This window comes from Mesoplodon bidens, assembly GCF_964165515.1.
Source record: "Mesoplodon bidens genome assembly, chromosome: X".
In the NCBI taxonomy this organism is placed as follows: Eukaryota; Metazoa; Chordata; class Mammalia; order Artiodactyla; family Ziphiidae; genus Mesoplodon; species Mesoplodon bidens.
In genome coordinates this window covers 37363869-37376687 of record NC_138163.1, presented here as the reverse complement: position 1 = coordinate 37376687, position 12819 = coordinate 37363869, and the positions used below count along the sequence as shown (strand labels likewise).

General features: G+C 49.1%; 1 protein-coding gene across 1 annotated transcript; it reads left to right on the top strand.

Annotated features, from left to right (window-relative positions):
* Positions 1-950: 950 nt before the first annotated feature.
* Positions 951-1898, top strand: SOWAHD (sosondowah ankyrin repeat domain family member D; the record flags this gene model as incomplete). The annotated part of the gene is made up of 1 exon (XM_081222600.1): positions 951-1898. The coding sequence occupies one exon, from the start codon at positions 951-953 to the stop codon at positions 1896-1898; it is 948 nt and encodes a 315-aa protein (XP_081078726.1).
* Between the last annotated feature and the right edge of the window lie 10921 nt (positions 1899-12819).

The window sequence follows — 12819 nt, the reverse complement described above, 5'->3', positions numbered from 1 at the left end:
GGATGCATCTCTGAAGAGGGTAAGGTGTTCGTGGCCGATGACTCAGATTCACCAGTACCTGCTTCTTCAAGCCAAGCTGGGAAAGGTTAAAGAGAAGAGGGCGGAGAGAGGAGTAGGGAGCCTCGGGGAAGCAGGGGAATAGCCCTTCTCAGTTCCCTGGAAGGGCTTACGCCTGGACACTTTCTCGAATTTCTCTGTAGGAATCCCGGGCAGCTCCGGCGCTGCGGGAAGGGTCAAGGCCACACAAAGGGCAGTGCAAGCGAACCCGAGTCACATGGGGCAGCCAAGCCGCCTCCGTGAATGCGAGGCGCGGGACAAAGGCGGCTCGGGGACAAAGTGCAGGGAGACTCCTGAGGAGATAAGAGGGAAGGGCGAAGGAAGGGGCGGAGAGCGACCGCCCCGGAGCTCTAAGGACCGCGCTGCCGGAGGCCTTGGCTGGAAGCCGAACTCAGCCCGCCGCGGAGGGGGCTCCCTAGAGCCTCTTCACCCAGCAACTGCGGGGATGCTGAGAACCAGGCTGCTGGGGCAGCTGGGCTGCTCCCGTTGGCGCTCGGGGCCAGCGCGCAGCCCGCCCCCGCGTCCGCCCCACAGTTGCCCACGCCGTGCGGGAGGCGGGGCCGCCCAGCTCACCTGGCCGTTTGGGGCGGGGCGGGGCCGCCCGCGACCCGGGGGAGCGGAGGTGGCGGCGGTACCCGGGGTGCAGGAAAGGGGCTCGCCGCGGGGGCATGGCCGGAGCTCCCACCCCTCCAGGCCCCCCCACCGCCCGTGCCGGGGGCCCTCCCTCGGCTCGCTCGCGCTCTCCCTCCCTCTTCTCCCCTCCTTCGCTCCCTCCCTCCGAGCCCAATTGCTCAAGCCGCTTCCTTCCCCAACGCCAGCGCCAGTTCCTCTCTTGGTGGGGCCCGGGAAGGGCAGCAAACGCTAGACACTGGAACCGCCGCGGCGGCAGGACCATGGCCGAGCCCCGAGGGGCCGCGAAGCCGGCACCCAAGGCCTCCTTCGCACCGACCGAGCTCAGCCTGCGGAGCGCCCCGCAGCCCCGCCCCTCGAGAGTGGACACCGTCAACCTGGGCAGGTACCGGGGCAACGCCACCGCCTCCCGGGAGTCCCGCTTCCAAGGCTCGTTGATGCCCTCGGGGCGCCGGCGGGAAGCGCTGCGGGAGCTGCTGGGGCTGCAGGGGGCGGCTCCCGCCGGGTGGCTGTCGGAGGAGCGCCCCGAGGAGCAGTCCCCGGGCGGGCCGAACGCACAGAGCGGTAGCGGGCTATGCCTGGAGCCCCGGGAGCACGCGTGGATACTGGCGGCCGCTGAGGGCCGCTTTGAGGCGCTGCAGGAGCTGCTGGAGGTCGAGCCGGGGCTGCTCCTGCGGGGCGACCCGATCACGGGCTACACGGTGCTGCACTGGCTGGCCAAGCACGGGCGCCACGAGGAACTCATCCTGGTGCACGACTTCGCCCAGCGCAGGGGGCTGCGGCTCGACGTGAGCGCCCCGGGTAGCGGCGGCCTCACGCCCCTCCACCTGGCGGCCCTGCAGGGCCACGATATGGTCGTCAAGGTCCTGGTGGGCGCCTTGGGGGCAGACCCCACGCGCCGCGACCACAGCGGCCACCGGGCCTGTTACTACCTGCGGCCCGACGCGCCCTGGAGCCTGCGGGAGCTGTTGGGGGCCGAGGACTGGGAGACGGCGGGCCGCAGCGAGCGTAACAACGCCAACAACAACAGCAGCGGCGGCGGCGCCGCGTGTACGCCGAGACGCACCCCCAGCGCAGTGGGCGCGCCGGTCGTGGAGACAACGGCCAGAGCGGCGGCGGCGCCCGCCAAGGGGAAGGACTCCGTGGGCAGACGGGTGGCGCAAATTCAAGGCCTTTTCCACCATATGTTCCCCTTCTTCCAGGACCGTTGAAGGAGACGGAGACTGGAGAGCGTGGAGGGACCAAGACGCTGCGGCGGGGCCTCGGTCCCGGGTGGTCCCTGGCGGTCCCGGGTGGTCCCTGGCGGTCCCGGGTGGTCCGGGTCCCACCGAAGGGGCGGCGCCTCGGACGCAGCTCGGGCCGCAGCCATGGGCGCTGGTCCTGCAGGGAGCAGATCACCTCGGGGTCCGCCTCAGGCACCTGTCTCAGGAGTACAGGCACCAACCAGGATACGCGGGGACCAGGGCACGCCTAACCGAGGGAGAGCAAGGACCAAGCCTTCCTGGCGCCGAATCCCCAAACTACAGGATTGAGTTAGGAGCAGAAGCGTGGTCCTGCTTGGGAGAGGGAAAGTTAGCTTCCAGTAGCCATTTCTGGGCAGGTGGAAGCTCTGGGTTTATTAGGAAACATTTGCTAGAAGAATGAGTTAAGATTGTAAACCACTGATGCAGAGGAAGCGCCTAACTGCAGGCCTGACTCGGCTGCCCTCACTTTGTGAGGGCAGGCTCAGCCCCTGTCAACCTGCTCCTGAGACAACCAGGCCTTACCCGTACGGTTTGGTTTCTAATGTATCACGAATGACTTCTTAAGCATATTAAAGTGGCATATGTTTTCCTTTCACTTTACAAAGCTGTCCTTTGAATGACTTTTTTTTTCCATTAACCACCTCTTCCCTGTGTTTGCAGGGAAGAGGTCACCAACCCACGGCTGCGAGCTAGTGATCCAGAACAGTCTCTGGATCTCATTTGCAGAGCAAGTGGCCAAGACGTGCACCAAAGGAGCTACTCTCCCCTTGGCTCTGAGTAGAGACACAGTTTACCTGTCTCCTGGGCTCTTTAGCATCTAGGTCTGGCCTCTTGCACAAGTCTCATCCCAGAGGAGTTGTCTGCAGGGAGCAGAGGTGAGATAAAAGGAAAAAGCCTCCAAATATGTATTTCTAATATTTCCTGGTGAGTCATGTAATTTACCTTGACTTCTGCCCTCCAATGAGACACACCCCCTGGCACATTTTTTCCAAGATAGGGCTTTAATCATCAGCATTGTGGGTTTCTTTTAGTTACATTTACAGGTGGGTTGATTTGAGCTGAAAGGAGGGACAAGCAGTTGGCTGGAAATCCATGCTGCTTTCTAGAACAGCATATTTTCAAAATAGCACTGTATCCCTGGAGGGTTGGGTAGCCCTTGCAATGGACTGCTGTGTCCCCAGCCCTCCCATCCCAGTCCTCTAAGGCCAGGGAGGAACTGAGTCACAACACACAAAACACAGCCCAGAGACACCACCCTGAGCCCATCTGTCCAGGTTTCCATCTCTGCCTGGCGGGCCTGTTTGCCCCTCCTGTGCTCAAAACGTTCCCACCTGCCCTTAATAACGCATTAGATTCTTCCCATCCATGAAATGATCCAGATCTTTCCTATTGATTCTCAGCCTGTCCCGTGTCTCTAGGAACCATACCTTAAACATATTTACAGTGTAATGTAGCATTTCCTTTTTCTTCTTCTAAATGAACTTCTTTGGGAATTCCCCCACCATCCAGTGGTTAGGACTCGGCGCTTTCACTGCAGGGTCCTGAGTTCAATCCCTGGTTGGGAACTAAGATCCCACAAGCTGCACGGCAGAGCCAAAAAAAGAAAAGAAACAAAAATGAACTTCTGTGATGTTTGCAGTGGGAGGGTGAGCAGCCCCTGGCTTGTGGCATTTGGAATGGGCATCTAGCATAACCCTCCTCCACCCCCATGCCCATTTTACAGATGCAAATTGGCTAACTGACGCAGGACTGCGATTTCTGCTCCACAACCTCTCCCTTGACAGCTGCCAAGGTGGGTTGGGTTTGGTGAAGGCATCAGGGCAGGGCCTTCCTGCCACATGGCTGAGTCTGCGGACTCCTGGCTTGGAGGGAAGATTGGCATGTGCCTTCGTCCAACATTCAAAGGACACTTTTAATGATAGTCCCCTCTTCATAGGAAAAGTTTGAACCTAAGCATCTTAACTATTAGCAGATCTGGGGACCTAAGACAAGCATCTGCCCTGCTCTTTCCAAAATGAAAACCAAGTCAGCTGGAAGATTTGAAAGCGGCTTTCTGGAGTTTTTCCTTTAGTCAGCTATTCTTCCCCACAGATTTTTCTCATCATGTGATATTGCCTAGCCTACCTCCTCCATGTAAAATTGAGGTTTGGCTGCAGGGGACAAACCCCCATGCTGAAAACTCTCCATGCTTAACATCAAGCCATTGGCATTTCTGGTATGCTTTTCGAGGCAAGACTGGTATGCTCACCCCAAGAGAAAGAACAAATTCCCTGAGAAACTTCTTTCCAGGGGAGCAAATCAGTTAAGCAGATGATGCAAACCTGCATTCTAGTGGGACAGGCAGACAAGAAAAGGAAGCAGAAGCAGGGCTGTGACAGGTAAGCATGGGAGTTGGAGTAGGGGGTGCTGCAAAGAGGGCGGGGCCTAACCCAGGCCAAAGGTGCAGGAAAGGCTTTCGGGGAGGAAGAGTACACCTGATCTGAAGCTGGAGGGGTGAGTGGGAGTCGCTCAGTGGAGACGGGGGAGCAGCCTCCTGGCAGGGCCACTGGAGTATGCACGGATGCACATAGCAAGTACCAGGAGATGTGAGTCAGCCGGTTTGGAAGGAAGGTGGGAGCTGGGGAGTAATTAACGGCAACTCTGGAGAAGTGGATGGGGGTCTGGATCACTAAGGCTCTCATAGGTCATGCTGAAAGAGGAATACAGATTTTAATCTAGAGGTAGCTGGGAGCCATAGAAGGTTTCTAAGTAGGGGAGTAACATGATGAGATTTTAGAAAAATCACTCTTCCAGTCACGTGGAGGATAGAGCCAAGTGGTGTAAAATGCATCATACAAGCAAAGCGTTTCAGGAGAAACGCTTCAAGGAAAGCCATGCTTCTGCTGGGAAGTTCAAAGATCCCTGTGGAAGGCAGTAGCCTCCAAACTTGTTTTTTTTTATTCTCTCTTTTGCTCAACTGGAGCTTACCTCAGAGCCCCAAGTGTAAAACTAAGTGCGGAGCCACACAGGTGAAGCTGGGTTGGGACCTCTCCCCGCCATCCCGTGCCCCTGTCTTAGACCGGCAGGGGTCGCACAATGGCCCCGGGAGCAAAATTGCCAAAACTGCTGGCGTGGTGAAAAGTGCTCAGCCTAACCTGGGTTCCGAAACCTGCTACTGATTAGTGACCTTGAGCAAATCACTCACCTCTCTGAGCTGCAGTTTCCTCATCAGTAAAATGGGAACAATACAAGCTCCCTTGCAAGGTTGTTCTGATGATTCGAGAAAATACATACGCAACGCCTAGCAATGCTGCAGGACACATAGGAAATAGAAAATAACAGAGAATGTATTTATTAACAAATTTATTAAAGAATTTATTAACAAATAAATTCTTGTTTGGAAAAATTAAGGTACTCAGCAGGCTCTTGTGGTGAAACTACTTTATCTGCTAGGGTAGTCCAGGAGAGATCTTGTGGTTACCTGAATTATCCCACCTCTAAAATGTGTCCACATTGATTGCAAATGATTTTCCCTCTGTACCAGATGAGTGGCTGCTCCTCAACGGAGATATTGGTTCCTCTGCTGATGTTCTTCACAACCTACACACTTTTACTTTAGACAAAATCGAAACAAGCCGACTTACCTTGTTCTCAGCCCACAGAAGAAGTAAAAGCAGTAACTTAGTAAGTAATTGTCCACCAACTATTAAATAGGTTAGATATTATTTCCAGATAAAGTCATAAACTGGAGTCAGGGCTAAAGCTGAAATCCTTTGAAGAGAATAAAAGCACACAAGTCGATAGTCTCTTGACCCTGTTATCTATAGAAATGCCCCCTCCCATCCCAGACAACATACCCTGCATTCCACACCCAGCCTCCCTGTTTTCCCTCTTTCTGTTCATTTTAACGAAGGGAAGGAGCATACCTCTCTCTTTCAAGATGTAACTCATGCTCTCAAGCCCGCTTCCTCCCACAGCCTAATTCCATCAGTTGTCCGTCTCCTGTATCTTGGAGCTCACCCTCAGTTTAGTTCAGTGCAGTAAACGTTTGTTGAGCACCTACTAGGAGCCAGGCTCTTTGGGTGACAAACACTTCCCAGCCAAGATTTTCCACAGGGAGGTCTCCTCCCTTAACATCTCCATTTCCTCAGCTCTTAATCACTCCTATGCATTCTGGTTTCTGCCTCTGTCATCCCAGCACAACTGCTTCCACAAAGGTCTCCCATGATGACCTCCCGTCTGCCAAATGCAAGTCCTTACCTTTGTTCACTTCTTGGCAGGACTGGCCAATGTGGGCTACTTCCTCCTCCTTGAAACTCTCTTCTCTAGTCTTCCATGACCCCCTATGGCTTTAGTTGCTGGCACTTACCAGGTTGAAGTCATGGAAAGTTCACTCTACATTCTCTCCCTAAGTCATTTCATTCCTTCCCCACTCACGCCTGCCCCCAACTCTGCTCCAGCCACACAGTCCTTGCTGTTCCTCAAAAGATCCTTGTTTTCCTGAACTCTGGGATTCCTACATGCTGTTCCCTGTCCAGAAACACTCTTCCCTCTATTCCTTGCCCCCTTTCACCTGGCCTACTCCCACTCATGCTTCAAATGTCAGTTTAAATGTCACCTCCTTGGGGAAGTCTTCTCTGACCCTCAGGCTAGGTTAGAACTGTACCTTTTCTAATCCTTATCACACTTGAGAAGTTATTCATGCAGTTATTAGATTAATATCTCCCCTGCCCCACTAGACGTAAATTCCATGAGGGTGGGAACCAAGTCTGTCTTATTCACCACGTTATCCCTAGTTCCTGGTAGATGGAAGGCACTCAATAAATTGGCAATGGAATCACAGATTTGACCTCAAAAGCACAAGAAACAAAAGAAGAAATAGATAAATTGGACTTCATCAAAATTAAAAACTTTAGCGCCTGAAAGGAAACTACTAAAAAAGTAAAAAGACAACCCACAAAATGGGAGAAAATATTTGCAAACATATATCTCATAAGGGTCTAGTATCCAGAATATATAAAGAACTCCTACAACTCAACAGCAAAAGTATAAAAAAACCTGATTAAAACACAAGCAAAGGACTTGAATAGACACTTCTCAGAAGATATGCAAATAGCCAACACGCACAGGAAAAGGTGCTCAACACCATTAGTTGTTAGGGAAATGCGAGTCAAATCCAGAATGAGGTACCACTTCACATCCACTAGGATGACTATCGTCAAAAAGTCAGATGATGACAAGCATTGGTGAGGATATAGAGAAATTGGAACACTCATATTTTGCTGGTAGGAATGTAAAATGATACAGTCACTTTGGAAACTAGTCTGGCAGTTCCTCAAAAGTTAAACACAGAGTTACCATACGTAATATTGTGATTTATAATAAAAAACATATATTTGGTCTTCAACCCCATTCCTGGCACAGAGCTCCTAAAGCCCTTGGAATTTCCTATGATAAGAGTGATAAAGGTGTCTCTTGTATGTTAATAAGGTGACTTTGGGGGCTTCCCTGGTGGTGCAGTGGTTGAGAGTCCGCCTGCCGATGCAGGGGACACGGGTTCGTGCCCCGGTCCGGGAAGATCCCACATGCCGCGGAGCGGCTGGGCCCGTGAGCCATGGCCGCTGAGCCTGCGCGTCCGGAGCCTGTGCTCCGCAACGGGAGAGGCCACAACAGTGAGAGGCCCGCATACCGCAAAAAAAAAAAAAGAAATTTCCTACCCTTTAGCTATCACCCCACCCCACCCCCATCCCCCATCCTCTTCAGCCCTAAGCAACCTTTAATCTCCTTTCTGTTTCTTATGGATTTGCCTGTTCTGGACATTTCATATAAATGGAATCATATAATATGTGGTCTTTTGTGACTGGCTTATTTCACTTAGCTCATGTTTTCAAGGATCATCCATGTTGTATCTTGAATCAGTACTTCATTCCTTTTCACGGCTGGATAAGATTCCATTGTATGGCTACATCACATTTTGTTTATCTATTCCTCTGTTGATAGACAATGGAGTTGTTTCCATCTTTTGGTTATTATGAATAACACTGCTATGAACATTCACATATAAGCTTATGTTTTCATTTCTCTTGGGTAAATACCTAGATACCTTAGGAGTGGAATGGCTCAGTCGTATGGTAAATAGGTTCTGGTACCAATTCCAGTGGGGGGAAGTTCCCTCACACTAACAAGGAGAAATTTTCCAACACCAGCTGAGTGTCCTACGATTCAACTCAATTCTGACACTACACGTAGACAGCATCAGATTCCAAAGGTTCAGAGTTCAGTCCCACCAGACTGTCCCTCACAATATTGTAAATAGTGCTGCAATGAACATTGGGGTGCAAGTATCTTTTCGAATTAGAGTTTTCTCCAGATATATGCCCAGGAGTGGGATTGCAGGATCATATGGTAGCTCTATTTTTAGTTTCCTTTTTAAAAATAAATTTATTTCTTTATTTTTGGCTGTGTTGGGTCTTTGTTGCTGCGTGCAGGCTTTCTCTAGTTGTGGCAAGTGGAGCTGCTCTTCGTTGCAGTGCACGGGCTTCTCATTGAGGTGGCCTCTCTTGTTGCAGAGCACGGGCTCTAGGCGCACAGGCTTCAGTAGTTGTGGCACGCGGGCTCGGTAGTTGTGGCTCGCAGGCTCTAGAGCACAGGCTCAGTAGTTGTGGCGTACAGGCTTAGTTGCTCCGCGGCATGTGGGATCTTCCCAGACCAGGGATCAAACCCGTGTCTCCTGAATTGGCAGGCAGACTCTTAACCACAGTGCCACCAGGGAAGTCCCCTTTTTTTAGTTTTTCAAGGAACCTCCATACTCTTCTCCATAGTGGCTGTATCAATTTACATTCCCATCAACAGTGTACGAGGATTCACTTTTCTCCACACCCTCACAAGCATTTATTTATATATATATATTTATTTATTTATTTATTTATTTTGGCCGCCCCAGGTTTTAGTTGTGGCATGCGGACTTATTTGTGGCATGCGAACTCTTAGTTGCAGCATACATGTGGGATCTAGTTCCCCAACCAGGGATCGAACCCGGGCCCCCTGCATTGGGAGCACAGAATCTTACCCACTGGACCACCAGGGAAGTCACACGAGCATTTTTTTTTTTTTTTTTTTTTTTCTTTTTTTTTTTTTGCGGTATGCGGGCCTCTCACTGTTGTGGCCTCTCCCGTTGCGGAGCACAGGCTCCGGATGCGCAGGCCCAGCGGCCATGGCTCACGGGCCCAGCCGCTCCGCGGCATATGGGATCCTCCCAGACCGGGGCACGAACCCGTATCCCCTGCATCGGCAGGCGGACTCTCAACCACTGCGCCACCAGGGAGGCCCCACACGAGCATTTATTGTTTGTAGACTTTTTATTTTATTTTAATAAATTTATTTACTTTTGGCTGCATTGGATCTTTTTTTATAAATTTATTTATTTATTCATTTATTGGCTGCGTTGGGTCTTCGTTGCTGCACACGGGCTTTCTCTAGTTGCGGTGAGCAGGGTCTGCTCTTAGTTGCAGTGCACAGGCTTCTCATTGCAGTGGCTTCTCTTGTCGTGGAGCACAGGTTCTAGGTGCACAGGCTTCAGTAGTTGTGGCTTGTGAGCTCTAGAGCACAGGCTCAGTAGTTGTGGCGCATGGGCTTAGTTGCTCCGCGGCATGTGGGATCTTCCTGGACCAGGGCTCGAACCTGTGTCCCCGGCATTGGCAGGGGGATTCTTAACCACTGCACCACCAGGGAAGCCCCTGTAGACTTTTTAATAATGGCCATTCTGACTGGTGTGAGGTGATACCTCATTGTAGTTTTGATTTGCGTTTCTCTAATAATTAGTGATGTTGAGCATCTTTTCATGTGCCTGTTGGCCATCCGTATGTCTTCTTTGGAGAAATGTCTATTTAGGTCTTCTGCCCATTTTTTTATTGTTGTTGTTTTTTTTGATATTGAGCTGTATGAGCTGTTAGCATATTTTGGAAATTAATCCCTTGTCAGTAGCATCATTTGCAAATATTTTCTTCTAGTCGGTAGGTTGTCTTTTCATTGTTTATGGTTTCCTTTGCTGTGCAAAACCTTTTAAGTTTAATTAGGTCCCACTTGTTTATTTTTGTTTTTATTTCCATTACTCTAGGAGACAGATCCAAAAAATATTGCTGTGATTTATGTCAAAGAGTGTTCTGCATATGTTTTCCTCTAGTCTTATAGTATCCAGTCCTACATTTAGGTCTTCAATCTGTTTTGAATTTTTTTTTAAATTTTGAGTTTATTTTTTTGTATATGGTATTAGAGAATGTTCTAATTTCATTCGTTTACATGTAGCTTTCCAGTATTCCCAGCACCACTTATTGAGGAGACTGTCTTTTCTCCACTGTATATTTTTGCCTCCCTTGTCATAGATTAATTGACCATAAGCACGTGGGTTTCTTTCTGGGCTTTCTATCGGCAATTTCTTTTTAAGGTGACGAAAATGTTCTAAAATTGACTTTGGTAATGGCTGCACATATCTGTGAATATACTAAAAACCACTGAACTGTACACTTTAAATGAGTGAATTGTATACTCCGTGAATTATATCTTAATAAAACTGTTACTTAAAAAAAAAGAAACAGAAAGAACCAGAGAGAAATGTCCTCTTAGATTAGAGAGCAGTGAGAACAAAGAGTTATTGAATTAATGAAAGAGAAGTGAGGAAGGGCGGCCTTCAGAAAGGGAAGGAGGAAGAAGTATATAAATAGAAAGCTGACAGAGGAATTAGAAGAACTAGAGCAATGAGGTCCCTGGGTGTGGAGATAAGGCTCCTTCCAGGCCTCAGAGGCCCTGAAGCAACCCTGTAAGCTCAGTTCAGTGTGATCAATGGTGTTCACATAGGGGCCCTGGGTCATTACAACCAGGTTAAAGTGTTTAGTATCTCTGTTGAAGAAGGCAGAGAAGTTTATGACACATCCTAAATAGGTAACAGTCTAAAAGCTTGGGTTCGTATGGGCGCACTCCTCAGTCATCCAGAAAATGTACGTTTATGGAGCACACTCAACAGATAAGGTCCTCCTGAATTCAGAACATTTTAAAGGCGTGATGGTCTTTTTGATATGTCAACTTGGCAAGGCTCCAGCCCCCAGTTACTCAAACACTAATCTAGGTGTTTCAGTCAAGGTATTTTGCAGATGTAATTAAAGTCCACAGTTAGCTCACTTTAAGTAAAGGAGATTATCTTAGATAACATGGGTGGGCCTGATTTAATCAGGTGCAAAGCCTTAAAAGCTGGGTTGAGGCTCTCCCAAGAAAAGAAATTCTGCCTGTGGGCAGCAGCTTCAGCCAGTGGGCAGCTATGCCTGTGAGATCCTGTCTGCCTTTCCCGAAGGCCTGCCCTGAGAGTTCCCAATTTGCCTCTCAGGCCTTATAATCACAGAAGCCAATTCCTTGCAATAAGTCCCTCGTTATATATCTCCCACTGGTCCTGCTTCTCTGTGTGAACACTGACTCATAAAAAAAGCAACTGTGTTACTCCAAGATAATAAATTTGTTATCAAATTAACGTTTATTCAGATGGAACATATCTAATGCCTAGATGGTAGTTTCTAATACCTTTCTCCAACAAAAGGAACCAAGGTTCCTTGTCTCCTTGGAGAAATGGCTGATTCTGGGCTGGGGAAGTAGTGGATTATACCATAAGTATAAAATAAATATGCAGGGACTTCCCTAGTGGTCCAGTGGAAGACATGAAAGAACCTTAAATGCATTATTACTAAGTGAACAAAGCCAATTCAAAAAGGCTATGTACCGGGACTTCCCTGGTGGCGCAGTGGTTATGACTTCATGCTCCCAATGCAGGGGGCCGGGGTTCGGTCCCTGGTCAGGGAACTAGATCCCACAGGCCGCAACTAAGAGTTCTCGTTCCACAACTAAAAGATCCCGCTTGCCGCAAACTAAAGACCCGACCTAGCCAAATAAATAAATAAAAATCCATACGTCCATTTTGACATAAACAAATGACATAATAAGTAAATAGGGAAGAAGAGACAAATCTCCCATGCAGAAAAATTCTGGGTAATTTATGGAGCTACTCGTCCCTTGAAGAGTTAAAGAGGGGGTGCATAACTCCCCACTTCTTAAGAGAGCTGCACATTGTGACTTACTTCCAAAGAGTACAGTCGGGAAGGGGGAAAATAGAGTAACTGTACAGTGGAGAAACCTGACCAACACTACTTCAGCCAGTTGATCAAGATCAACATCAATGATGATAAATCATGGTGAGGGTACATGTACATACCCTTGAAATGATCTGATAAGAACGGGCTCGTTACCTCTGTGATCTTCCTTCCCCAAAACTTATAACCTCAGTCTAATAATGAGAAAAATGTCAAACACAATCCAATAGAGGGGCATCCTAAAAAATATTTGACCAGTACTCAAAACTGTCAAGCTCATATTGTTGAACCCAAGTTCATGGGCCTGATACATGGTGAGGCCAAACAAATAGAAACATCAGAGTTTGGAGCAGAGAAAGGTTTATTGCTAGGGCCAAACAAAGAGTTGTGATCCAAACTCAAACGTTTTGGTTTGTTTGGCCTCACTGTACATTGGGCCCACGAACTTGGGTTCGACAGCAGTCATCAAAAACATGGAGAGTCTGAGACACTATCACAGCTAAGAGAAGCCTAAGGAGACATAACTACCATATGCAAAGTGGTATCCTGGATGGGATCTTGGAGTAGAAAAAGGCTATTAGGTAAAAACGAAAAAAAATCTGAATAAACTATGAACTTTATATTATCTTCTCGACTTTTCTCTAAATCTAAAATTGTTCTAAAAAATAAAGTTTATTAAAAAACTAGAGGGACTTCCCTGGTGGTCCAGTGGCTAGGGCTCCGTGCTCCCAATGCAGGCGGCCCGGGTTCGATCCCTGGTCAGGGAACTAGATGCCACA